Source organism: Cnephaeus nilssonii, assembly GCF_951640355.1.
Source record: "Cnephaeus nilssonii genome assembly, chromosome: 7".
Taxonomy (NCBI): Eukaryota; Metazoa; Chordata; class Mammalia; order Chiroptera; family Vespertilionidae; genus Cnephaeus; species Cnephaeus nilssonii.
Window position 1 is genome coordinate 62809511 of NC_137078.1, and position 27069 is coordinate 62836579.

Here is a 27069-nt window from a genome sequence, read left to right on the forward strand (position 1 = left end):
TGCATTTTGTACTTTTCTTTGTATAATTTCTGAACATTTCTCCTTAGAAAGGATGTAATCTTAAACAAGTGACTTTATCTTTCTGAACCTCAGATTTCTCATCCATAAAGAAAGGGACACATGCCCAGGTTGAGGGCTCTATCCCCGGTGCGGGGGCACACAGGGGGTGGCTGATCGGTGGTTCTTACTCATCATTGATATTTGTATATATCTCTCTCTCCCTTCCTCTCTGAAACCAATAAAAATATATTTTAAAATAAAAGAAAGAAAGGAAAGAAAGGGGTGTTCTAATAGGTTTCTTGAAGAGTGATTGTGAAACGTGAATCAGATAAAATAAGTCCTGTACAAATCCTAGTTTCCTTACTCCTTTCCTTGAGGCTCATGATTGCTTTTGAAGAGGGGGAGGAGGGGAATAATTGATCGCAGTTGTCTAGCAAGGATATCATCTAGGTCAGTCAATAAGTCAATCAATATTGTAGAGCTCACCATGTACCGAGAGCTGTGACCATTGCCAGGGATATAATGGTGAGAAAATTAAACAAGGTTCCTGCTCTCATAGAGCATCTGGTTGATGAGCATCTCCCAGTAATCTTCGGAGATTTTACAAAATCAAAATGCAAAGCCAATTAGCAAGCCAGGCCCTGCAATTCAACAGATTCTACAATTGTACCCCATAGAAAAGTGGAGGCTCTAAACACTTTTAGAATCCAGATTCCAGTTTGAATCATCCTGCAAGCAGATATCACCTAAAATGAGAAAGAATTGGAGCTGGAGGGAACACGTGGGGGAGGAAACAGGGGACAGTGGGTCCTGATCCGACGAGGAGCACACGATTAATGAGTGACGAGAAACTCAGTATCCAGGCTCCCAGGCTGGGGCACTTTCCAACACACACCCACTGTCATTCTATTTTCCATCTGCATCTTTGTCACTGTCACGTACATACCAGGATTTCAGCTGTCGGTGCTGATGGTCTAGGGCTGTGGTCGGCAAACTGCGGCTCGCGAGCACATGCGGCTCTTTGGTCCCTTGAGTGTGGCTCTTCCACAAAATATCCTGGCCTGGGCGAGTCTATTTCGAAGAAATGGCATTAGAAGAAGTTTAAGTTTAAAAATTGGCTCTCAAAAGCAATTTCAATCGTTGTACTGTTGATATTTGGCTCTTTTGACTAATGAGTTTGCCGACCACTGGTCTAGGAAACATTGGCCAGAAAGGAACAGCCCATTTCTAAGAAAGACCTGATATCGCTAATGTCATTAGGTCATGAAGCTGCAACTCAATCCACAATGAAGGCCATTTAACAAAACTGCATTGACATATAGAGTTAGAGTGGGGAGCAAATGAGACAAAATCAGAATCACTCCAGGATAGCATTGTTCGGAAGCAGACACAATGGTTTACTGTCTGTGACTTTTACCAGGTTATTCCATTTCACTGAGCTTTCTTTTTTGTCACCTTTAAAATGAGCATGTCTCTGTGGGAACTGTGGAAGATGCTGCTAGTTATTTCCAGTTTGGTTTCCCCTTCCTCTGGACTAATAGAACCCCCAGTTCTTAGCTGGGCAAATGGCTGTCTGGAAAGAAGACCACATTTCCTCAGTTTTCACTGTAGCTAGGCACGGCCATGTGACTAAGTGGAAAGCTAGCAGAAATGCTATGTCCAACTTCCAGGAAATATCCTTATACATAGGGCAACAGTATGATGAGTTTCTACTTATACTTGTTCCCTGCTTTGGGGTGAAATAGTAAAAACTTGAGCTGGATGAGCTACCAACAGGTATCCTTGGGAATGAAAGCCACACACACGATGAAGTATAGGATGCAGGGAGTCTATGCCGCTCTGAGCATTGAACCACTCCTGAATAGCTTACTGATATTTTGATGTAAGATTTTTTTCTATTATTTTTAAACAAGTGCTCTTTGGGGACTAGAGTATCTCATGCAGTGATGGGAGAAGGCCTAGCAATATTAATTCCTTGCTCTAATGGGTATCTGTTGCTTCTGCCTGCCTGGCTTCCATTGCTCCCACTAGTAATGATTGCACCTCAAGCTTTCTTTGAGGAATGACCCCTTCCCCTGGCGTTGGTGCAACTGTGATTAAGTTGCACCACCTTTTCCTAAGCTGGACCAACTGGACTTTGAATTTGAATGGAGGAAGTTGAATCTTGGACATTTTAATCTAAGCAACAAGACTATCGGAAGTGGGTGAGTCCTAGAGGTGTGTGGCAAGGAAAGCATAAATTAAGAAGTGTGACAGAAAAGCTAAAAATAGAAAATCACCATTTACAACTAGCATAATGCTGGATTCAAAAAAGAGTCATCAATGGATGCTCAATCATTAGGTTAAAAAATGTTGAGCAATGGTATACTTATAGCCTCAAAGTACCACTCCAAAGGTTATTTATCAATTACAAAGGCATAAAGTTACCTCCACAGTGGAGAGAGCTGGTGGACACCACTTAGCCAGACGATCAAAGATAATATCTCAATGATGGGACATCCTATGGCCCCTGATATGTGGCCCTGAGATGGATTCAACATCATCTATACAGTATTCATGATGAAACTAAACTGATTAACCTGAATCTAATTACCAAAAATAAACAAATTCAGATTGAGGGACATTGTGCACAACAACTGGCCTAGACTCTTCAAACATTTCAGTGGCATGAAAGGAGACTAAAAATAAAATAAAATAAAATAAAGGTAGTTAAAATGCATGATCCTTGATTGAATCCTGGATAAACAAAACAGGACAGGAATAAAAAACAGTTTGGGGACAATTGGGAGAATTTGAATATGGACTGCATATTACATGATATTATAATATGTATAGTATATTATCAATGTAAGTTTTCTAAGTGTGAAAACTGTGGTTAAATAGGAGAATATTCCTGTTTACATGTTCTTAAGGGATCCATGCTTAATATTTGGTAGCAAACTATTATGTTGTCTGCATAATGTTGAAATGGTTCAGCAAAAAGGTAAAATGGATAAACACAGGGGAGAAGAAAGAGAGAGAGAGAGAGAGAGAGAGAGAGAGAGGGCGCAAATGATGTCCAATGTGAACACTTGGTGGGGCTGCTCTAAGGGCAAAGGCACCATTGTATTATTCTTGCAACTTTTCTGTGAGTTTGAAATTTTCCAAATAAAAATTTGGGGGGAGTAGACTCTTTTCCTTTTCCATCCTTAGAGTGAAATACAAAACCTTCAAAGCAATGCTTCCCTCTTCAAATCACATGTTCTGCACCCTTTTTAAAATTAAAGATAGGAGGATGAAGAGGCTAAAGGGAGAAAAATATATGTTGATGGAAGGTGCCCTGGGCCCTTTTTGCCAGAGTACATGTGAGCCAGGGGCGTGACCTCGCATGGAGCATGGAGGCTTTCCACTGGGAGGGGCACTTGAGGTCACATCTGGGTTCAGTCTGTGTGACAGTGGCCTTCAGGATGCTCTCAAGGCAGGCAGAGTATTAGAAAGGGGAGCAAGGAAATCGGGGGCCTCTTACACCAGTGATAAGGCCCGGGCCCTCTCTCCAGTCTTAGTTCCTGTATCTCTCCCTTCCGTCTCCTCCCCTCCACCCCCACAACTCTCTAGCCCCTCAGACCTTCCTACTCCTCAAACAGGCTGAGTATGGAGCCCAAGTCCTTACTATGCATAGATGGCCCTCCACCCTGTGCCTTAGCCAGCTCTTTTCTCACTCAATTCCTTTTCCATGTTTTTGTTCCTATGCGTAAAACATTCCAAACCATCTGTACTTTCCCAAGTTCAACACTTGCTGCCTCATATTTCAAGGCTGCCTGCCTGGAGTTGTCCCCCTCTACCCTGGTCTCTCCAGTGACAATCCACACTTCCTTCAGCCAGCCCTCAGCTAGTGCCTTCTTCTGAGAGCTTTTCCTGCTCTTTATTCCTGCTCCAGAAGTTACTGCTTCCAACCGGTTTCTGGTTTCTGCTTGGCTGGCCCCAGAACACTCTCTCATTCTGTCGAGGTGGCTAAAACCCTTCTCCTGATTAGCTAGCACCCCCCCTCCCCCATGATTTTGTGATCTTCCCAAAACCAGGGATGGTGTCTGACTCACTCCAGTGCGGAGAGAATATCAGACTTTGGGTTTGTGAATGGATGAATGGATGAGTGCACAAGAGGTAGACTCCAGGGTTAAGTATGATCATCAACAATAACAATCACAATGCTATTGATGACAGATACTTGAGTACTTATTCTGTGCCAAGCTTTTACCCAAATTATTAAATCCCCAAAGGAATTGAGGGGTATTGGCTTCGAATAATAAGATCCAACCAGTAGTGAGCTATTACCATGTATCTAGGCATGTGTAAGCATTTTACATGCACTTGCTCACTAAGCCTCACACTAGCGTCATGGAGTATAATAAGTCTATTACTATTTTCTTTTTATAGATGAGGATAGGAGTCGAGGCCTTGACAAATGAAGGTATTTGCCTCAGGTCACACATCTTGTAAGGAAAGGAGCTGGGATTCATCTCCTTAGAGTCAGACTCCATTATCACATACCTCCAAATGCCCTTCTACAATTTAGAATAACTGTGACTGAAAGGAGTAGTTTCGAATATTTAATGTAGTCATTGCAAACAGCTCTCAATTTAAAAACAAACAAACATTTTTGGGAGTGAAAACGTGTTTCACGGGCCTAAACACACAGCACCTCTGAATGGCCTGTCAGTTATTCCCAGCCCCCGTGATATTTGACATTTTCAGTTGCATCAGCTGGAAAAGGTAACATGATAAAACATCTTCGCATGAATAAATGCAGAAGACATGACCAGGAGTGCTTTGGAAAAACCATTCGTTCTGGATTCCTAAGTCATAATCCTCTACTAAAAGGGCTTGAGATGTAGACTTGCTGGAAACAAACAATAGACTAAACATTGCATGCTCACATCCATGCCAGAACTTGGGATGTTAGAGGAGCCAGACTTGCCAGCTTCAATCTCTGGCCCCTTGCAATACAGAGTGAAGCTGAATCTAGGAAGTCCACAGCATGTGCATTGATTCAGCGTGAACGCCTGAGTCATAAGTGGGCTTCAGTCATAGAACCAGTGTGGGGCTCGTAGTCTCCCAAATCCAGAATCTTTGGGAGCTAGAGGCAGAGGGAAGGAGCTGGCAACAGTAGATGTGACAACAAATCTGGAGTCCCTCAATTCAGGGCTCGAATTCATGCTCTTGGTGTGAACCTGGGAAAAATTAACTTCTTTGAGTCTCAGTTTTATTATCTGTAAAATGGGAATAATTGTACTCACCTTATAAGTTTGTGAGAATTCGATGAGAAATGCCTGTAAAGATCTAATGAATAATAAATAACAAAACTTGAGCACCTCCAATGCTACACACTGCTTTAAGCATTTTTTAAAACATGTATCAACTTACTTAATTCTCCCAAGAACCCTTAAAGAAGGGATCTGGAAATCAATAAGCTCCCCAGGGACATCAGAGACCAGGGAGTCAGGGATGGAAGTAGTCAAACACATGAACTGTCCCACACAGATGATGTATCCAGATGCCAGCCCTTCTCCTCCACTCTTTTTAAAAATATATATATTTTATTGATTTTTTACAGAGAGGAAGGGAGAGGGAAAGAAAGTTAGAAACATCGATGAGAGAGAAACATCAATCAGCTGCCTCCTGCACAGCCCCTACTGGGGATGTGCCCGCAACCAAGGTACATGCCCTTGACCAGAATCAAACCTGGGACCCTTGAGTCCGCAGGCCGATGTTCTATTCACTGAGCCAAACCGGTTAGGGCTCTCATCCACTCTTGAAGAGGTAGCACAGCAATGGCTGAAGGCAGACTGACTTTGGAGTCAGACAGACCTCATTCTCAGGCCAACTTTCCCACTGACTGCTGAGCATCCACAGGTATGTTACTCAACCTCTCTGAGCTATAGTTTCCTCAGTTATATCATGGGGGATAACTCACTGAACAAAGAGGTAGCAATGAGGATTTCCTGAGATAAGATCTACAATGAGCTTAAATTTAAGGAGTACTCAGCAATGGAGATGCTTATTATTATTACTAGAGGCCCGGTGCATGAAATTCATGCACGAGGGGGGGGGCGGTGGTGTCCCTCAGCCCAGCCTACACCTTTTCCAATATGGGACCCCTCGAGGGATGCCCGACTGCCCGTTTAGGCCCAATCCTGGTGGGATCGGGCCTAAACGGGCAGTCGGACATCCCTCTCACAATCCAGGACTGCTGGCTCCCAACTGCTTGCCTGCCTGCCTGCCTGCCTGATTGCCCCTAACTGCTTCAGCCTGCCAGCCTGATCAAGCCCTAACCACTTCCCTGCCAGCCTGATCAACGCCTAACTGCTCCCCTGCTGGCCCGATTGCCCCTAACTGCCCTTCCCTGCTGGCCTGGTCACTGCTAACTGCCCTCCCCTGCAGGCCTGGTCGCTCCTAACTGTCCTCCACTGCAGGCCTGGTCACCCCCAACTGCCCTCCATTACAGGCCTGGTTGCCCCTAACTGCCCTCCTCTGCTGGCCTGGTCCCCCCCCCCCCCTTCTCCTGCAGGCCTGGTCCCCCCCAACTGTTCTTCCCTGCTGGCCGGTCACCCCTAACTGCCCTCCCTTGCCAGCCTGGTTGCCCCTAACTTCCCTCCCCTGCAGGCCTTGTCCCTCCCAACTGCCTTCCCCTGCAGGCCTGGTTACCCCCAACTGCCCTCCCCTGCTGGCCGGTCACCCCTAACTGCCCTCCCTTGCCAGCCTGGTTGCCCCTAACTTCCCTCCCCTGCAGGCCTTGTCCCTCCCAACTGCCCTCCCCTGCAGGCCTGGTCCCACCCAACTGCCTCCCCTGCAGGTCTGATCTCCCCCCCAACTGCCCTCCCTTGCAGACCTGGTCCCCCCCCCCCAACTGTCCTCCCCTGTAGGCCTGGTCACCCCCAACTGCCCTCCTCTGTCATTCCATTCACCCCTAACTGCCATCCCCTGTAGGCCTGATTGCCCCCAACTGACCTCCCCTGCTGGCCTAATTGCCCACAACTGCCCTCCCCTGCTGGCCATCTTGTGGCGGCCATCTTGTGTCCACATGGGGGTGGCCATCTTTGACCACATGGGGGAAGCCATCTTGTGTGTTGGAGTGACAGAAATTTGCATATTACCCTTTTATTAGATAGGATTACCATTTTTATTATTATTTCTCAAAAGTAAGCAGTCCACAGCTGCAGCTCCACCCTTGCCTCAGACCAACCTTAATGTGGGTCTCAGCACCTTTTTACTCTCCCAAAGAAATTCATTAACACCAATTATGGATTTTCCTGGAGATCTTAGCAGGGAGACTGAGGAGGTGATTTACATTACACATTCCAGAACAAGGGTTTGAAATTCTTCTTTGACATCTTTCTTCTCCTGAATCTATTTTTTGGTGCTGCCCCTAAACTTGCTCATCTGTTTACCACATCAAGCTCTATTCCCCCACTTCCAAATCCTCCCATGAGCCTCCCTCAGTCTCTTACTCCATTTTATTTCTTGACGAAATTTCACATCTAAACTTGCACATCCTACTCTGTAAACCCAAAGGGCTGCTGTTATCCAGCTGACCCTCTTTGGAAGGTAGTTTAACTCTTTGGGGATCACAGCTCCACACCCACCCCACACAGCCTACCAAAGTCCCTTCTAAACAAGCACAGAGCCCTCCCTGAATGGTGTTCTAGTAAAATTTCCTCTATCTAATTCATTTCTACTCCATGTACTACTAATATTGGGTACTTTGGCACATAATAAGCACTTGGTAAATGGCAACTGTTATTGTTATTTGTAGAACATTCTTATTTGTTCTTAGGAAAGCAGGATTCTTACTGAGCTCTACTAAGAAATATACATAACTAATGGAGTAGTTTTGCACTAATTTATACCTTTATAAAAACAAAAGGCATATTAGAGTGGCCTTCTCTAATATTTGCTCAAATGATAAAGACACCACAGTTTTACATGTCATAGCATTTTTTAAAACTAGAATTTGCTTGAATCTAACCAATGAAATAAATCAATAAGGAGGGTTGAATTGGTATGGAAACATTCTCGCCTAGTCTCTAAATAACAAGGACATCTGCTCTTTATAAAAGCAGTAATCATTTGGGGGAGAAAGGGAAACAAAATAGCCATGAGTTTGCTTGATGTAGAATACAGATGGCCACCAAGCAATATTAGCAGTTAGGCAAAATCATCAAAATTCCAAATGTCATTCATCTGGTTCCAGAATTGGGCTAGCATGTCTTATTGAATCTCTTACAGAGAAACAAAGGTGTGTGTGTGTGTGTGTGTGTGTGTGTGTGTGTGTGTGTGTGTGTAACATATACAGAAAGTCTTAAGCAGTTTATGTCTATTTCAATCATCTTCCTAAAGCAGTTAACCTTGACCCCAAAGCTGATGAATTCTGCTTTCCACCACAGCTGAAAAAGAGGGAATGTCTGCTATTCTTGGGCAGAAAGGGACTGACCATGGGATTCCCCTTTTTAGAACTATCTGCTCCATGCCAGACTTTGCAGATCTTGATAATCTGTCAAGCTTCCATAGGATTTTCTAATTCTTTTTTATTTCGAGTGTCTCCAGTTTAGGGACATGAACCCAAGGCATTAGTGATAGGGGATATGAAACTAGGAGAAACAGATCACAAGAGACAGAAACTATGGGGAATAGCAGTTATTGAGCACCCACTATATCTCAGGCATGCTGCCAATGGCTTTTACTTATATGATGAAGTTTCGTCTTCACTACATTCCTAGACATTGGTATTATTATTTCCATTAAATAAAGGAGGAAACTGAAACTCAGAGGGTAAGAGGCTTGTCCAAGTTCTTGGAGCTAGTGAGAGGCGGAGTTTAGTAGTTTCTTGGTCTTCTTCTGATTCCAGCTCTTACATTCTCTTCAGTATCCTATCTAATAAAAGAGTAATATGCAAATTGACCGTACCTCCGCTATACCCACAAGCCATGCCCACCAACCAATCAGGAGTGCTAATGCAAATTAACCCAACCAAGATGGCTGTGGCCACAGAGCTGCAGCAAGCAGGAGACTTGGGTTTCCCTGGCAATGGAGGAAGCCACGCTTTCCTGCCGCCCTGGCCGGCCCTATGCTCAAGGCTACAAAGTTTCAATTATAGAAGATAAATAAATTCCAACAAAAATGGCGGCAGCTATGGAGCTGGAGCTGAGCAGGGATGGAGGAAGCCACGCTTCTGCAGCCCTCACCTGACTCTGCTCAAGGCTACAAAATTTCAATTATAGAAGATAAATAAATCCCAGATACCAGGGCCTCCGCTTGGGTTGCTGGGGGGCGTGGCCGGCCTGCAAACCACCACAGGCCCCTCGCCCAGGCCGCCCCACACCCCAAGGGAACCCCCACCCTGATCCAGGACATCCTTCAGGAAAAACCATCTGGCCCCCACCCATGCACCAGACCTCTATCCTATCTAATAAAAGAGTAATATGCAAATTGACCATCACTCCAACACACAAGATGGCTGCCCCCATGTGGTCAAAGAAGACTGCCCGCATGTGGACACAAGATGGCCGCCACAAGATGGCCAGCAGGGGAGAACAGTTGGGAGGGACCAGGTCTGCAAGGGAAGGCAGTTGTGGACGATCAGGCCAGCAGGGGAGGGCAGTTGGGAGGGACCAGGCCAGCAAGAGAGGGCAGTTGGGGGTGATCAAGCCTGCAGAGGAGGGCAGTTAGGGGTGACCAGGCCTGCAGGGGAGGGAAGTTAGGGGTGACCAGGCCTGCAGGGGAGGGCAGTTAGGGGCAAACAGGCTGGCAGGGGAGCAGTTAGGCATCAATCATGCAGGCAGGGGAGTGGTTAGGGGGTGATCAGGCTGGCAGGCAGAAGCAGTTAGGGGCAATCAGGAAGGCAGGCAGGCAAGCAATTTGGAAGCCAGTAGTCCTGGATTGTGAGAGGGATGTCCGACTACCCGTTTAGGCCCGATCCAGCCTAAACGGGTAGTCGGACATCCCTCGAGGGGTCCCATATTGGAGAGGGTGCAGGCTGGGCTGAGGGACACCCCCCTCCCATGCATGAATTTCGTGCACCAGGCCTCTAGTACTACTGTAACATTGTGTGAGAGAGAAAGGAGGCAACGTGCTATGGTTTCCATAGTCAAACTCCTTGGATGCTTTTTGGGGTACATAAGGTGGTGGTAAGAGCTCAGGCTTAAGAGATAGACAACACAGTGCAACTTACTTGTAAGACTGTACTAGTTGTTAAAATAGTGGAAACAAATATTTTATACTAATTCTTAGGTCACTGCTGGCCTGAGCCTCTTGAGTAGGCCCCTTTGCTGCCTCAGCCATTGGAGACCCTCCCCCAAGACTCCTCAGACTTCTTCCTTCAGCAACCAAATAGTTAAGTAATTTCACATCAGGGGGCCTCTGGGATCTTAATTCAATTTTTTGGCAATCTATCCTGAGTCATAGGTTTCTATACTGCATCAGTTGTTAACAATTTTGACTATTGCTGGTGCCCATAGCCTCCTTCTCCTCCTTCACAGACCCAGTTCATCTATGCAAGTTTTAACTTGGCTAATAAGGGTTCTTGATTTATGGGACGCTAAATCTGGGAAATGGGTAGAGGGAAATGTAAAGGCAGAAAGAAAGGGAAAAATAGTTGATCTATGGAATCTAGAGCTGAGAAGGAGATATAGGAAAGGAAATAAAACCTTGAAGGCTGAAGTGTGAGATGGTGTCCCTGTGTTTGTTGGAACACTGGAGCACACAGTATGTGCTTTGCAGGAAGCATAGTGTGTGGTTCTGGAACAGTATAATTTAATAAATTAGTAATGAGAATTGGTCTTCCTTAAAGTTCCCAAGAAACACAAGGAAAAAAGTGGGGATTTGTTCTTAATTACTACTGGATCATGTCCCTTTACAGTCAATTCTATGTAGAGATGAGGCCACCCAGAGCCCTGGATTTATGAAGGTTACAAAAAAGATTATCTCTAACACTGCTTCTAATGTTAATCATAAACAAAACACTTGAATTGACCCCTCCAAGGTTGTTCAACTTCTTCAGGTTTGTAGGTAAGATAATAAATATTGGGGTCACATAGTACTGGACTCAGTGCGTAAGCCATAGACGTGGATGTACCTATAGAAATGATCCTAGAAAATGATCTTACCTCAGTATTTTTGTTTGTAATTAGGGAAGACAATATTTCTTATTGTTGCTTTTTTAAAGTTGTTTTTGTTGTTACTATTTTTTGAGTTCCAACTATGTGCCAGAAACGCCGTTTTATGTCTATTACTTAATTGCATGCTTACAGCAGATCTGTGAATTATGTATGATCATTTCCTCTTCACAGAGTAGACCCAGGGAACATGAGGAACTTGCTCAATGACTCTCCGCTACACTGTGGCAGAACAGGATTCACTTGCCCTCTCCTACTCCAAACCCAGTGCTTTTCCTGTTACAACATATGGCTTCTCAGCTGCCGGGAGACCCCAGAATGGAAGGTATGAATAAGCTTTTGTATGGAGAATGCTCTGAAAACTATGAAATGCCATAGAACTATCAGGGGTTTAAAATATATTAGTAACTACTCATCCTTTAAAATACTCATTTTTACTTTTTGTCATTTCATCAGAATTGCCCTTCCATGTTTGGGCTGGAAGCTGTTTTGCACCATCCTGATCCCCTTTGAATGAAGAGCTTGTTGTTACTCCAGCTATTGGGAGTGCTGTCAGCAAACAGCCTTCAGAGATGCCCCAGCTGCCAAGTCACCTTCCCCAGGTCATGCCCTTCCTGGGGCAGCCCACGTCCAGTGACTGATTGATGCAGGAGTGTGAAGACTTGGCCACCTCGACCTACCTTTGGACACTTTGAAGGATCATTCTGGTTCCAGAGATCTCCTTGGGGTTGGCCACGTTTGCTGTGGGGCCTGCATCCTGGATTGCTCTTCACTGCCAATCCTGCTTCTGCCTTCGCCCCTTCTGCAGATGTTAACCCCAAGGCACTCCCTACAAATGTCCTGTGGGCTAAACACCTTCTGAGTTTGCTTCCTGGGGGACTTGGCCTGTGATAATATTGTTTTACAGTTAGTTCTTAATGAGTCGGAAAGACTCTGCTAACCTTTACACCTCTTGGGGACAAGAAGCTCACTTTATTCAATCCTAAAGCACCAGTACTTGGCCCACCACGAGATCCAGAAAAGTTACTCATTCTATGCTCACCGAAGGAGAAATAGACCTGTGAACATCAGGATAATGATATTAGTTAACACTTATATAGTGTCTACAACCTGCCAAGTACTATTTTAAGAGCTTTGGACATATCAACTCAACCCTCACAATAATCCTAGGAAGTTATTATTGTGATGATTATTATTCCTATTTTTTAGATGAATAAAGGGAAGTACCTAATGCTCATACGTTCTCCTAAGGCCACATGTCTAGTGGTGGATCTGTGTTTTAATTGCTGGGAACCTGTCTCTGAAGCTCAGCCTTCTAACTGCTGCTCCTTCCCAACTCACTCTGGTCCCTGGCACATACCACGTCTCCCCTACCTGCTTACCAGAGGGGGTTGGAAGGGAGCAGCGTAAGGGAAGAGGGTCTGGGATCATCACAGCAAGTTTCCTAGACACACTGAAATGTCTGCTCTGTGTGCTAGACAGCTGGCTGGCATATAGGGTGGAGGGCTGCAATGCCCCCCTGTGACTTTAGTGAGCAGCAAGGTTTGGGAACCACTGAGGCAGGTGGCACTATCAGGCATATGGGGCGCTCTTATAACAATGCCCAGCAGAGGCACCATAGCAGAGAGGGAAGCAGCCAAGCCTCTCTTCCAGGGTCCCAGCCAGGGCTCTCTGAGCCACACTTCCTGAGGCGGGCCTGGAATCAGAACCTGCGGGCAGGGGGCACCGCACACCTCACACGTGCATCCAGTGATTCCTCGGGAAGCAGAGGCTTTGGGGCTGACAAACGCTGCACCGGAAAGGGGTGGGGGAGCCCCTCCAGGGGTCAGCAGAGCCAGCTCGCTCCGAGCATTGTCCTTTCCTTCCTCCAGCAGGATGCCAGGAGCCCCGCAGCAAGGGGCTCATTTGTCTTCATTCCCAGCACAATAACTCGCTGCTGGCCTTTCTCTTGGGCCTTGTTCAGAGCAACAGGATATAGCCTCTGCCAGGAGAGAAGGAAGGAAGCAGGGAGGGAGGGAGGGAAATAACAGGAGCTCGGAATCTCCAGGCCCCCAGCCTGGACACGGACCCTGAAAAGACCCGGGACTGTGAGGGGAAGGCCCAGCAGAGGGGGCCTGGGTCCAACCGGGACCGCAGGAGAAACCGTTGTCAATTGCCAGGCAATCCTTAATCAGATATAAGATGAGTAACTGTCAAAAGCTGAGCTATCATGTCTGCATGGCCTCTGTCCAACTTCTATCTTAATCTAGTCTCCTCTGAACATTTTGAGAAGGAAAATAAATAGGGTCCCTGCAGAATGGGGTCTTCTTTTCTTTCTCAATGTTAAAAAGAAGAATGCATGCTTTGGAGCTGTATTTTTTTTCAAGCTCTTTTTGTGATTGAGGTTTTTGTCTGGTTTCACCCCAGATCGACAGCAGCAGGCAGTGTGTGTGTGTGTGTGTGTGTGTGTGTGTGTGTGTGTGTGTGTGTGTAGGTGGGTGGGGACAGAATAGGGACATGGTGAGGGCTTAGTCATAGGAGAGATGGCGAGTGGGGTGGGTTGAAGAATAGAAATCCATGTTGCAATCTAGCACAGTAGGTAGTATCAAAACAATGAACAGCCAATACATTCTGACACATGCTTATTGAACTCCAACTACATGCCAAACGTGGCTATGGTGAGTTGTATGTTGCTGACCCAGAAGCTGACAGTTCAGTAGGTGGTTCAGACAGGTAATGGACAACCAAGAGTGTTTGTATGACTTATACAGCAAGAGTCAGCAGCTGCGAGTCCGGGGGGCCCTCGTGAAGAGACCCCCTCACCCCGCACCTGGGAGAGATGAAGAGCTGAAAGGGAGTGTAGGATCCCCTTCCTCACAGGCAGGGCTGCTGACAAGAGCTTGCTCATTTCAGATTAACATCCTGGTCTTGCCTCTAGGACTCAACTGAGGCACAAGACAAGACATCATCAGAGTCAATGAAAATATGGGCCCTTGACGAGAACTCTGCTTCTGTCACAGAAATTACATAATTCCTTTTTTTTAAACAAAACAAAACTTACTTGGATTTCAGCACAGACACACTGTAGTGAGTAGGCTTGCACTCTTGCTCTCTCCCACTCTGTCCTGTGGTTCCAATCTAGAGGAGGGATGCAGAGAGGAGAAGGTGACGCAGGCCTGAGGAACTGTCTGTGCTGGGCGCTGGGTAAGAAGGTGGAGTAACGGGTTCCTGGCCTTCCCCACAGAGCTCCCGCCAGCAGTGCATGGTGGGAAGTGAGGCTGGAATAAACCCGACTCCAGGTGCCCTGTCTCTCCACCAGGCGGCGTTGCCTTTGGAGGATGCTTCCCAGAAGAGGCGAGGCCAAGGAAGGGTGAGAGGGGTGGAGAGGGGAGGAAGACACACTCATTTGTTAGCTATGTACTCTGTCGAGCACTTTCCACACCATTTCTCTTACCACAACGCCACGAGTTACAAACTCATTTTCAACAGGCTGAAGAGCGACCATGGAGGCGCAGAGGGATGGATGGTGGCGATTTGCACAGGGTGCATGCTGGTAGGGAGCGGAACTGGGATCCTTCCCCAGATAGGCCTCATTCCAAAGCACACGTTCTTGGCAGTGCCCACCCTCTGATTCTATACCCTCTCCTGGCTGCATGTGCCACCCAATGGAACCAAGAGGAGATGGATGTTGGATGAAACTCACCTGAGAAGGAGACCCTCAACTCTCCAATGGTGAAGGTGTCCTCTTTCAGGTTAACAAGGGAACACGCTCTTTCTCAGAGCTTGAATGCTTCTCTTACAACGTGTCATTTCTCCTTCTCTCCACAGTAAGTGGTTTTGGACAGTGGAAGGAAGGGAGGGAGTTTGTTTTTAAAGAGAGACAGGATTTTGCTACCTAAAGTGTGGTCCCTGACCTGGCAGCCGTGGCGTCACCTGGGAGCTATTGGAAATGCAGACTCACCAGCCACAGTCCTCCAGAATAAGTGACCACTGTCTCCTCAGGCCTGGCACCCAGGACGCCACCCATAAATGGCGCTTCCTTTCTGTTCCCGTCTCCCCTGCCTTTTAGAAAAGAAATAATTTTCTCTTTTAAGAGTGAACCTACTATAGAATCTGCTCTCTGAAAATTCCTCTGAAATAAGTGGAAGAAAATCCCTCTGAAATACTAATCATATCCATTAGACCTGCACTTTTCAATATGGCAGCCACTTGCTACAGGTGGCTATTGACATGAAAATTAACTAAAAATTAAAATTTAAAATTCACTTTCTTGGTCACACTAGTCCCACACAGCTAATGACTTCCATAGGGGAGCAGAGCTATAGACCATTTCCCCCATCCTGGGAGGTTCTAGTGGACAATGCTGCTTAGATGCTTCTTATTTCTTCTGGTCTTGTGCTAACTCACAGCCCGGCTTCTTCCAAAGTAGGGGCTTAATAAATGCTCCTTGACTTGCATTCGCAGCTTCACTTATTGGAAAAGAGAAATGGCATGAGGGGCCCAGGATCTGTTTTTCAGCTCCTGCTCTGTCTACTGAGGAGCCTGTGACCTTGGGTAAGTCACTTCCCCTCTCTTTCAGGAAGAGGTAATAAGAGTACCTCATAGTAGTCTAGAAGCCTTTGCGTTTTTTATCGCTTTGATAATTTTGCCAACCGTACAGCCCCTAGGGTGACCAACTCATGCTGGTTGGACTGGGACTGTCCTGATTTTAAAACTAAAAGTCCTGTATGGTGAGAACCCCTTATTCTCAAGCAAACAAGGACTTGAAGGTCCCTTCCAGTTATAAAATACTATAACGCTGTGCAAGTCAGAGGGTGGGGTGGCAGGAGCCCTAAAACTTTTGCAAACAGCAGAGTGTGATTAGGAGCTTAGGCTCAAAAATCGTTCAAACCTGGGTTCTAATACTGTTGCCATCACTTGATTTCCATGTGAACTTGGGCAATTACTTAATTTCTCTGAGACTCAGTTTCCCCATGTGCAAATTGAAACTGCTGATAATAGTTCTTCCTTCTGTGCATTATTGTGAAGATCAATTTAGCAAAGTTTTGCACAGTGCTGAACACTCAGAGCTAGGCTAGCGATGATCAATTCGGCAGACTGCACAGGGAGGTAGGCCTATCATTAGGTGGACTGTGACCCTGACATTCATTTGTAGCCCAAAGTATTGGCTGAAAGAAAGATGACTTGCTTATGAGCTATGAAGCTCCTCTTCACCCCAAACTCCCACAGCCCTTGACGCAGACTCATCTCTAATAAATAACAGCTCGAACTGGTTAAAGAGAGCTCATTTCCACTCCCCGTGCCCTGCTGGGATAAAGTGACTGATGGAGCAAGTTTATTGAAACACAAACTAATCATTCCTGTTACCAGAGTAGGCTTTTGGCAGAGCCCTGCGAAGAAAGAGTGAGTGAAAAAAAGTGTCCTGAATTGCTGAGACAGCATTGTATTTAGACAATTAAGTTTGAAAAAGCAAGACAGTTCCTGTAACCACGTCCCACACCCCCTACTCCAAGAACAAAAGGTTTTGTTGAAAGTATTCATATGGATATTAATACCGACACTTTAATGAGCCCCTCAGTAAACTCATCAGCAGTAATTACACCCATACACCGTGCCACCAGTGGGAAGGTTCAAAATTGCAGCTCCAAAAATTAGTCACTTGTAAGTCAACCCCACAGTCACGTCAAGCAGCCCACACTTGATGGCTGATTCACAAAGATTCCTTGACACCTCTGTAGTTAAAGGGGCCAGATCACCATGGGAAGTCTGCAGCAAGGGAAAAGTGCACGTTTACAAAAGGCCTACATGTCAGAGAAAGCATTTTGGAGGAATCAGAGACATAGCTTTCTGCCTGGGTTAATGATGGCAGCAGTATTAGTGCTGCTGAACACTTGCTAAGTACTTGCTGGGTGTCAGGCAGGGTGCAGAGCATTGCATGGGCTCAACCTAGGGATGTTTCTATGATGCCCATGTTACAGATGAGAAATTGAGGCTCAGAGGACATAAAGGGCTTTGTCCAAACTTTCAGTGATAAAATGCAAAGCTGGAGATTTGAGCCAAGTGTCTAGATGAGATTTGAACCTCTCCTACGGAGACAGATGAAAAAATTTAGTTTTTTCGTCTCACTTACTAAAGATATTTTAGAGGTTGAAGTTTGCCTGGGGTTTGGCCTTGACCCTTAGTATGTAAATTCACAGTGGAAACACTGTCTGCCTTCCTAATCTTCCCCACTCTCTCTCTCAATTTTCCCCTCTCAGACTCAGAGTCCACATGCAAAACCAGGCTCATACCTCTCCTCTACTACTCTGGCTTCTATATCTTTGTCCAATCTTTCCCCTTGCCTTTTTTTTTAATTGGTTATTTAGAGAAATAACATGGTCTGAGAGGGTCCAACAATGAAAGAGAACCTATCTTACCTAATAATAGAGAAACATGTAAATTGACCATACCTTCGCTATGCCCTCAGCCAATCAGAGTGAGTATGCAAATTAATCCAACAAAGATGGAGGTTAATTTGCATACATACCTGGGTCCTGGGAACCTCCTCGGCACCCAGGTCACTCTCAGCCGGCCATCGGAGGAAGGGGCCAAGCCTGCAATTGGAGGGGCGGGGGTGAGGAGGGGGCGCTTCCCAAGCCTAAAGCCTGGGGCTTGGGAAGGGGCAGAGCCTACAACCAAACACAGACCATCCGGAAGTCAGCTCTGGGTTGCCCAGCTGCAGCCTGTCAACCCAGCACTGACTGCCCAGGTGGCTGAGACCCAGAAAGTGAGTCAGGGTCTGATCTGCAGCCTCAGTGGAAGCTGTTGATTAGTGTACTTACCTCTCTCTTTCTCTCCCTCTTTCTTTCTGATCTTCGCCAGTAGCCAGGCTTTTCTTTCTCTCCCTGCCTTGGAGGGGGCTGCTGTTAAGCCCCGCCTCTTTGATCAGGCCCAGAGATAGGCCTGGAGATGCTGACTGGCATAGGAACCAACCAATCAGAACCAAAGGTGGGTGCTGTGGGGAACCAATGGCTGCCTAGGAGGCGGAGCTTCTGACACTGACTGGCATAGGAACTGACCAATGAGAAACAAAGGTGGGTGCTGTGAGGAGCCAATGACTGCCTAGGAGGCAGAGCTTTTGACGCTGACTAGCATAGGAACCGACCAATCAGAGCCAAAGGTGGGTGCTATGGGGAGCCAATGGCTGTCTAGGAGGTGGAGCTTTTGACACTGACTGGCATAGGAACCGACCAATGAGAACCAAAGGTGGGTGCTGTGGGGAGCCAATGGCTGCCTAGGAGGCGGAGCTTCTGACGCTGACTGGCATAGGAACCGACCAATCAGAGCCAAAGGTGGGTGCTATGGGGAGCCAATGGCTGTCTAGGAGGTGGAGCTTTTGACACTGACTGGCATTGAAACTGACCAATGAGAACCAAATCTGGGTGCTGTGGGGAGCTAATGGCTGCCTAGGAGGTGAAGCTTTTGATGCTGACATAGAAATGGACAAATCAAAACCAAATTGGCCAGCAGAGGAGGGCAGTTGGGGGCGACATCAGGCCTGCAGGAGAGGGCAGTTAGGGGTGATCAGGTTGGCAGGCAGAAGCAGTTAGGGGCAATCAGGCAGGCAGGCAGGTGAGCAGTTAGGAGCCAGTGGTCCTGGATTGTGAGAGGGATGTCTGACTGCCGGTTTAGGCCCAATCCCTGGGATTAGGTCTAAAATGGCAGTTGGACATCCCGCAAGGGGTCCCCAATTGGAAAGGGTGCAGGCTGAGTTGAGGGAATCCCCCCTCCGTGCACGAATTTCATGCACCGGGCCTCTAGTATATATATAAAAGCCTAAGCGACTGGTCGACTGGATGACCAGATGACTAGCTGGTAGCTATGACACGCACTGACCACCAGAGGACAGAGCTAATGCACAGGCATGGAAATATAGGACTGATCAATCTCAGAGGGAAGGGGGGAGGGGGGAGGGTGGGAAGAGATTAACCAAAGATCTTATATACATACTAGAGGCCCGGTGCACAAATTCGTGCACTGGTGGGGTCCCTCAGCCTAGCCTGTGGGAATCGGGCCAAAATTGGCAGTCTGACATCCCCCAAAGGGTCCCAGATTGCGAGAGGGTGCAGGCCAGGCTGAAGGACCCCACCGGTGCACGAATCCAACTGGTCCTCTAGTGAGAATATAAGAGTGAATGAGAGAAAATGAAAGAGTAAAAAGGAGCAAATAAGAGTAAAACAGAGAGAATTAAGGGACAGAGAGATGAATGAAAGGGAAAGAGAAAGAAAAGATCGGGCATTGAAACACCCAGACTTGGTTTGAATCACTGCTTTTACTATCTGTATAATTTTTAGTAAAGCTCTCTGACTAAGTTTTCTCCTATGTAAAATGAGGGTGAGACTTCTTATCTCATAAAATTGTTGTAAGAATCAAATAAAATAATGTTTATGCATTTCCTGCCACCCAATAGGCACCCTGTAAACCCATTCCTTCCTTAGTTCCCTTCTTCTTCTCTCCCACCCTCATCAAGCACCACCTAAACCCCAGGCACAGTCCAAGGCACCTCAGCCAACCTTACCATTTTAGTCCTTGAAACAACTCATGAATGACATGGTATTATAGTCTCATTTTACAAGGAGGTCATAAACTAGGACATTACCACCCAGCAAGTGACTTGTCCCAGCCAGAATTTCAATGCAGATCTGAGGAAAGGAAGAATAAGGTGTGGGGATGGGGGGTGCTGGCATCTAAACTGATGGGCTTTATAGTTTTCTTCTTTAGCTGTTTCAATGGAGGGCTGCTGGGGAAATTATCCAAATCATGTTAATGAGCAATTGAGTGCTGGAGTTTCTCTGAGTGAAGATAGTTAACAAAAGCTTCTGGTTGGGGCTGGCAGCCAGGAGCTGTGATCATTATCTCACTGATACCACTAAGGAGCTCTCAGCTCAATTAACTCAATTGCCTCTTCTCAGGGTGAAGTGGGGCTAATAAAACTTAACCACCTCGGCTTGTGGGAGAATGATTCGGTGCTCATTGAAGCACTTTCGGACCATCTGGTGCTGAGTGGTGTCAACGCACAAGTCAAGGTGAGCACTGGTTGGGCCCAGGGAGAGCCTCCAGTGCACTGAACAAACCCTTCAAAGCTTTGGGGGAGGTCCTACAGAGGTGGGTCTGAATCCAAGACCCATCACTATGTTGGGTGTAGCTGTCAAACTCTCTGAGTCCTGGTTCCTCCTCTATAAAATGGAGTAAATAGAATTTGCATCCCAACGGAGGTGTTGGTGGATGTAAAAGAAAGATGTTGACAAAGGGCCCTACACACAGTAGGTATTTAGCAAACTTGAGGTTTCTTCTCCTGAGCAGTTCTCTTTGGGGAAGGAGAGGGAGAGGGAGAGAAATGTAATCCTCACAGACAGACACACTCATTTGCATCCCCTCTTTAGGGAAATGAGTTTCCCAATTCATACTTGTGGATTTGAGTAGGCAAATCAGTTTTGGTGGTGTGAGTTTAAATGGTGTTATCCAGTTGGTTTCTTCCTTTCTCCCACTGCCCCATTACTACAGAAATCTGTTTCTGCTTTTTTCTTTCTCCCCGATAGTCCCTCCTTACTGAATGTTTGCTCTGTGCCAGGTACTGTGCTGAATGCCTTCCCGAGTTACTCATTTCACAATAATAATCAATGTTATCTCCCTTCTCCACTGATAAGCCAGTGGAATAAGTACAATTGTAGTTCGTATTTTACAGTGAGGAAACCAAAACACAGAGAAGAAACGGGTCCAGGGTCATAGAGTATTAAGAGTCATAAGAGGGGAGTTGAATCTCCAACACATGTCTGTCTGATTCCGACATGCTTTTAGCATGATTGGGGTCAAGAACCCTTTCTTAGATCATCCGGCAAGTATCCAGCTGACCAGGCTTTGGATGTGTGAAGTTTTAATTCGCTTTCTTACAAGGACGCTGCTTCCCCTCCATGTCTTCTCTCCCACTTTCCATGTACGGGGATGGAGGGCATGGTGGTGGTGAGCGGCTACAACCACAGGAGGAGGGCAGCCCTCTAGGGAGTATGCAGAACAAAACTGAGTCCCTGAATGACCTTGAGGGACAGAACCCCCATAGTCCACTGGACTGGCTTCAGACCTGTGGCCCTGGGGAGGCCCCCTCTGATCTGGCCCCTCTGCTGGCTCAGTCTTATTTTGAGTCAGGTACGCCCCAGTCTGAGGATGCCTTCAGGTCAATAGGAGCAGCCAGCTCTCAGACCCAGCCTTTCTTCCCCCAGACATGCCAAAGGGCTAGGATGAGCTCACCTGAATGAATATATAGGGGGCTGAATTCTAATTCTAACCAACCCAGCTGGTGAATGCTGTCATAAGTACTCTGTACTCAAGCACAGGTGATTCCCTTCTTCGTCACCCAGCAGCCAGCATGTGACTTGTCCCACCAGTACAAATGGGAACCAACAGCTAAGGGATTCCCAAACGTTTCCCCTGCCCCTGGGTTTCCAGCGATGCCCTGATATCGCTGGCCCTATTGGTTTCCCCACCTTCCTTCGTTTCTAAATCCACCTTGGGCTTTCTCTCAAACACTGTTAGAATAAGATTTGGGGACAATCTAGGGCTGGTGGATCCAAGTCCCAGTCTGCAGTGCTTTATCTTACTCAGGGGTATTGAGCTTTATTGAGAGATTAAGGTTCGTTCACCTTCCATGTTGCCCTGAGACCTAGAATGCATTCGCTTATAAAGGAGAGAAAAATAAGCTGAGGTGCTAGGAAGACCCCACGCTGGAGAGGCCAGCTGAAGGCACCGAACGAGTCCTGCTCTGGACATGGGAAGACAGGAGCTGAAGCCCTAGTTCTGGTGCTGACAAGCTGTGTGAACTTGTGACAGATGATTCCCCCGATTCCTCCGGGCTCCTCAGCAATAAAAATCCGGAAGTTGGCTAGACTAGATCAGGGCTTTTTAAATGTTAATGTGTACATAAATCACCGGAGGATGTGAACATGCAGGTTTTGACTCCGTAGGTCTAGGCTTGGTCTGAGAGTCTGCATTTCTAACAAGCTTCCGGGTGATACTCTTGCTGCTGGACCACAGTTCATAGTTGGAATAGGTGTTTCAAAAGTCGCCTAAAACTCCTGCACTCTGCACACCTCATGCTCTTTTAGTGACAAGAATAATGTTTCCAGTGGGTTCAATATATACTTATACATTCATTTGTTAAATTACACATATAATATAGGAGGTTAAGACTTAAAACAATACAGAAATATAAAAACACAGAATGTGGACGTGCCCCAGTCATTCCACCCTAAGAAAGAACTATTGTTAATGGTGTAAAGTACTTAAGAATATGACCACCCACCAGAAATGGCTCTCAACTGCTCAAGGAGCCTCCAGGACCTCTTTCAAAACAGTAAAGTTTCTTCTCCAGCTTTGTCATTGCAACACCTCAGTGTGCTAGGTGACAAGATAGTGAGTTTGGTCTTATTTCTGTCTGTTTTGTTAATCCTCACTCGATATTTTTTCCATTGCTTTTCAGAGAGAGTGGGAGAGAGGGAGGGGGGAGAGAGGGAGAGAAACATCAATGTAAGAGAGACACATTGATTGGTTGCCTCCCACACACACCCCAACTGGGTCTGGGAATGGAACCTGCAACCTGGGTCCATGCCCCCTGACCGGAAATCGGACCTGAGACCTGTCAGTGTGTGGGCCGACATTCTAACCACTGAGCATATCGGCCCAGGCAAGTTTGGGCTTATTAAGTGGAGGAGTGAGTTGTTTGTGTTGTGTTCTCAGACGGGGATTCAGAGTTGTTGGTGACTTCAGAGAGGGAGAATGAAAACACAAAAGGGCCAGAAATGTGGTCACCTGGGGCTTTCCAAATAGGGGCTTTCTCCTTCTTCATATCTCAGTGGGGGCATTGCCCAGATATTGGGGGAATGTTTGGCATATGTTTTCCCTACAAAATGCCCTGTGACATCAAAGAGTGATCTAAGGGAACCAAGAAAGATGAAAATTTCTTTGGCATTGGGCTCAGGACCAATTGGTTCTAGCTACCTACAGCAGAATCCCCTTAGTCCAGGGGACTCGGGAAAGGGGAAGGCTTTATCTTCTGCCCCTTCAAGTGCACAGATGAGAGGGCCAGATGCAAACTCTGGCTTTGCAGCTGTTTTAAGAGCAGACTCCTGAGACAAGGTTACCTGATTGCCCTCAGGACTGCATTCAAACTACTGAAGGTGGCTGTTCTTGGCTCGGTCCCTCTCCATCTTATCCAGTCTTTTCCTCCTTCCATTCTCCAGGAGGGAATCTTGATGTTCTTACAAAAGCAATCTCCCCAAATGAACCCGGGCTTTCTTGCCTCTGGACCTTTTTTAAGGCTATGCCCTCTTCCTTCAACACACCCCTGGTTCTGTCATCTTCCCACAGCCTCGGCTACCAAGTGAAAGAAGGTAGCTCTTCTCCCTGATGGATCTCTATGTCCCTATAATAACACTTCTTACATGCCATCATGTAATTTTATCTCCTACATTAGACCAGAGATCCTTGAGGACAGATATCCTATCCTATTTAATTACCTCCTTCCACAGCATAAAGTTTACTCATCAAATATTTGTTAAATGAGTAAAAGAAATTTAACTCACTCAATGAGAATTAAGATGACAATTACTACAAATGCTTGCATGAATTAATTTCTGTTTAGTTGAGGATTTATTAATAAAGATAGGGTATTTGACTCATTTACTTCATGGACAAATTTTTAGGACACAGTAAGACATAGTGAAATACAGGGGACTTTGGATCAGAGAGACCCAAGTCTACTAATTATATGATGTCATTAGACTTGACTTATCTGGGCACCATTATCTTCAATAGGAAAAGAATTATTCCAACCATTAGCATAAGATTAAATGAGATAATATACTTGAAAAAAACTATAGTGGTATGTGCAAATGTCAGCACTTTTTATAAGGGACCATAAAGAAAAATTAATGAATTAATATGCTAAATGAGTGTCACCAACATAGGAGATGACTCCATATATATGTTATGAAGATATTATCTCTCAGTTACACTCCCCCCTCCACACACACACACACACACATACACACACACATTTCAGCACTCTATTTTGAAAGAATGAGCTGGGACGCTTCAAACCAAATGCTGCCTTTGCCAGCAGCGCCGTTTTAGGCTCTGCCAATAGCGGGTGCTAGAGAGAGACGGCAAGGCTGGCAGAGGAAGAACAGACTTGCTCTTTCCTGTTTGCTTCCTGTTCTGTCAGTGTCACCCCTACCTTGCTTCTTCACCCTAGGAGCAGCAGTTCCTTCCAGGGGGCAGTTTTCCATGCTTGGGGAAATCAGCTTCATTGCATCCTCCAGGGACATCAGCACCAGCTACTGGCACTCTCTCCTGAGAGGTCTGGTTGCAGCACCACAGAGGGCCTCCTCCAAACTCTGAGACCCTAGTACCAACTGAGCAACACCCATGTTTCAGTCGTCCGGGCCTATTCTCCAATTTCTACATTTTTATAATTCCAACCTCTCCTTTTATTCCACTGGTCCTAGAGATGGAAGCAGCTTCCTGCAATTGTTACCTTCCATTACTCCTTTTGCTATATTAATTCTTTAACATGAAGTTAGCAATTCTTTATATTTAATTCTATGTTAAAATAACTGGTGTGTTTTCCGTCTCCTAATTGTATCCTGCACCCATATAATCACTGACATATTCCATTAGCTTTAGAGAAAAAAAATAGAGAATTTGTATAGGAAAGAGCTAAGGAAACTCTGGTAGCCATTTATGAAGGCTCCTTGAAAAATTCTAGAGTGTTCCTGTGGTAAACAACTTCTGAGATGGCCCCGCTGACCCCTACATTCTGATATTTATGATGGAATCAATAGGATGCCACTTCTAAGATTAGGTTATAAAAAAAGACTATGGCTTCCATCTTGGATGCTTTCTCTTAAATTGCTCACTTTGGGGGGAGCTAGTTGCCATGTGGCTAGGCAGCCCCATAGACAGACCCACATGGCGGGGAACCAAGGTCTGCAAACACATGAGTGAGTTTAGAAGCATATCGCCCCCCTCCCCTCAGTCTAGCCCTCAGATGTTACTGCAGCCTCACCTGATCATGTGACTACAAACCCAGAAAAAAGACCTTTAGCCAGAGGGATCCAGCTAAACCACACCCAGATTCCTGACCTACAGAATTGAAAATTAAATGTGCATTATTTTGAGCCCATAAGTTTTGGGGCAACTTGTTACATAGCAATAGATGACTAATAAAGTTCCTTTTATTGAGAATCTACGAAAGGACAAAAGAAAATATTTTTCTAACTTTATTTTCTGAATCAGTGAATATGGAAAACTGGACTAAGAATCAGCAATTATACATAATTTCATTCAATTGAATATTCAATTAGTTCCTACTATTTCATTTTCTCCAAACCTTGGGTTCCTTGTGTGTGTGTGTGTGTGTGTGTGTGTGTGTGTGTGTGTGAAAAGTGTACCAGTGGAGAGGGAACTGGTACAAAGATAATTGAACTACATATTTCTAAAAAACCTTCTGGCTCTAATTTACCCCTGGGTGTATCCAATAAACGGACTGGATAAAATAAAAAAAATACATGTCAAAAAACTCTCAGTCTCATTTTTTAAGAAGCTTTTGAGGTAATTGAGACCACAAGACATGGATAAAATTTAGTAACCTAGGGAGACCAGAACTAATCAGGATTCTTGTTTGCAAACAGCAAATTTGTCAGGGTAAGTTAAGGTCTTTAACAGCATGCACAAACTATCAGTGCTTTAACCTTATCAAAGTGCATTTCTTGGCATATGGAGGGGGACTCTGCTCTACATACTCACTCAAGAACCAGGAGCTCAGGACTTTAGACTGTGAGGGAATGATGCCTAGGTGCAGGCTCAGCTGGAGATCACTGCCATTGCTAAGTACTAGTCGTAGATGCAAAATGCAGCACGTTGTCTTTCACTTTGGAGGAACTATCCCAGCATGCCCTGAGCTACTAGATGCCTAAAGACTTCACTGAAGTGACAGGCCACTGAATCTCTCTAGGGTTGATCTCCCACCCTCTGGAGTACGTGTGTCTCACCAAGGCCTCCAGTGTGCTAGCCACTGTCTGTTCCTCTAATCCAATCAACAAGACATGACCCAGGAAGGAACCAGCACTCTGTTCTCCATTTTGCTCAGGCTATACTACAACAGAGGCCAGTAAGTTAACACAGTCCTCAAAAAATGAATATTATTATCTGTCACATGTGGATGCAAATCATTTCTCATCTTCTTAAGCAGAAACGAGGAAGAATGCATTCACCACATCAACACTGGCATACTATATCCCTGAAGCCTTAGCAATCATTTCTAGCAGGGTTCCCACATCCGATACAGCCGCTGCCACCAGGGCTGCTACTGAGTTACATCTGTAGTGGTCTTCATTCTCCAGAATCTATCGGCTTCCTGCAGGGACTAGACTGGTGAATTATATGGGGCTACCACTCCTGCCATTTTTAAGTGTCTAATGGGGAGACTAATCCCCGACTACCCCCAGGTATGATTGTTTTTTATTTACTGTCTTGGCTGGGGTGGTGAACAGTTTCAGAGTTTGTCTCTTTGTCTTTCCTGCCATGATAGCCCTTGCTCCACAATCCAAGAATCTAATGTGGAATTACTCCAATTGCTAAATATATAAATTCCAATTATACACTCTTGAACTAAGAAAATTACCACTGGGTAGGTCCATGGGCTCAGTAGGCTTACTATGAGCCAGACTTTAGCCAGAATTTTATTTATTACCTGTTTCCTGTATGCAGCGCTGGCTACACAATTCGCAGAGCCCAGCACAAAATGAAAATGCAGAGTCCCTGTTCAAAAAGCAGGCGGAGAGTGCCATTAATGGTACATATAAAGACTTTCCTTTTTTCTTTCTGTTGTCTCTCAATTTGTCATGGTGTT

The 27069-nt window shown here is 45.8% G+C and overlaps 1 protein-coding gene across 1 annotated transcript in view; it reads right to left on the reverse strand.

Annotated features, from left to right (window-relative positions):
- LOC307103485 (uncharacterized protein) overlaps positions 1–27069 on the reverse strand; it is a gene marked incomplete at its 3' end in the record, with an annotated part of 334890 nt that overhangs the window by 75024 nt on the left and 232797 nt on the right. The window contains exon 9 of the mRNA XM_079777833.1: positions 26911–26978. Coding sequence (XP_079633959.1) covers positions 26911–26978 — 68 coding nt within the window. The remainder of the gene's footprint in view (positions 1–26910; positions 26979–27069) is intronic.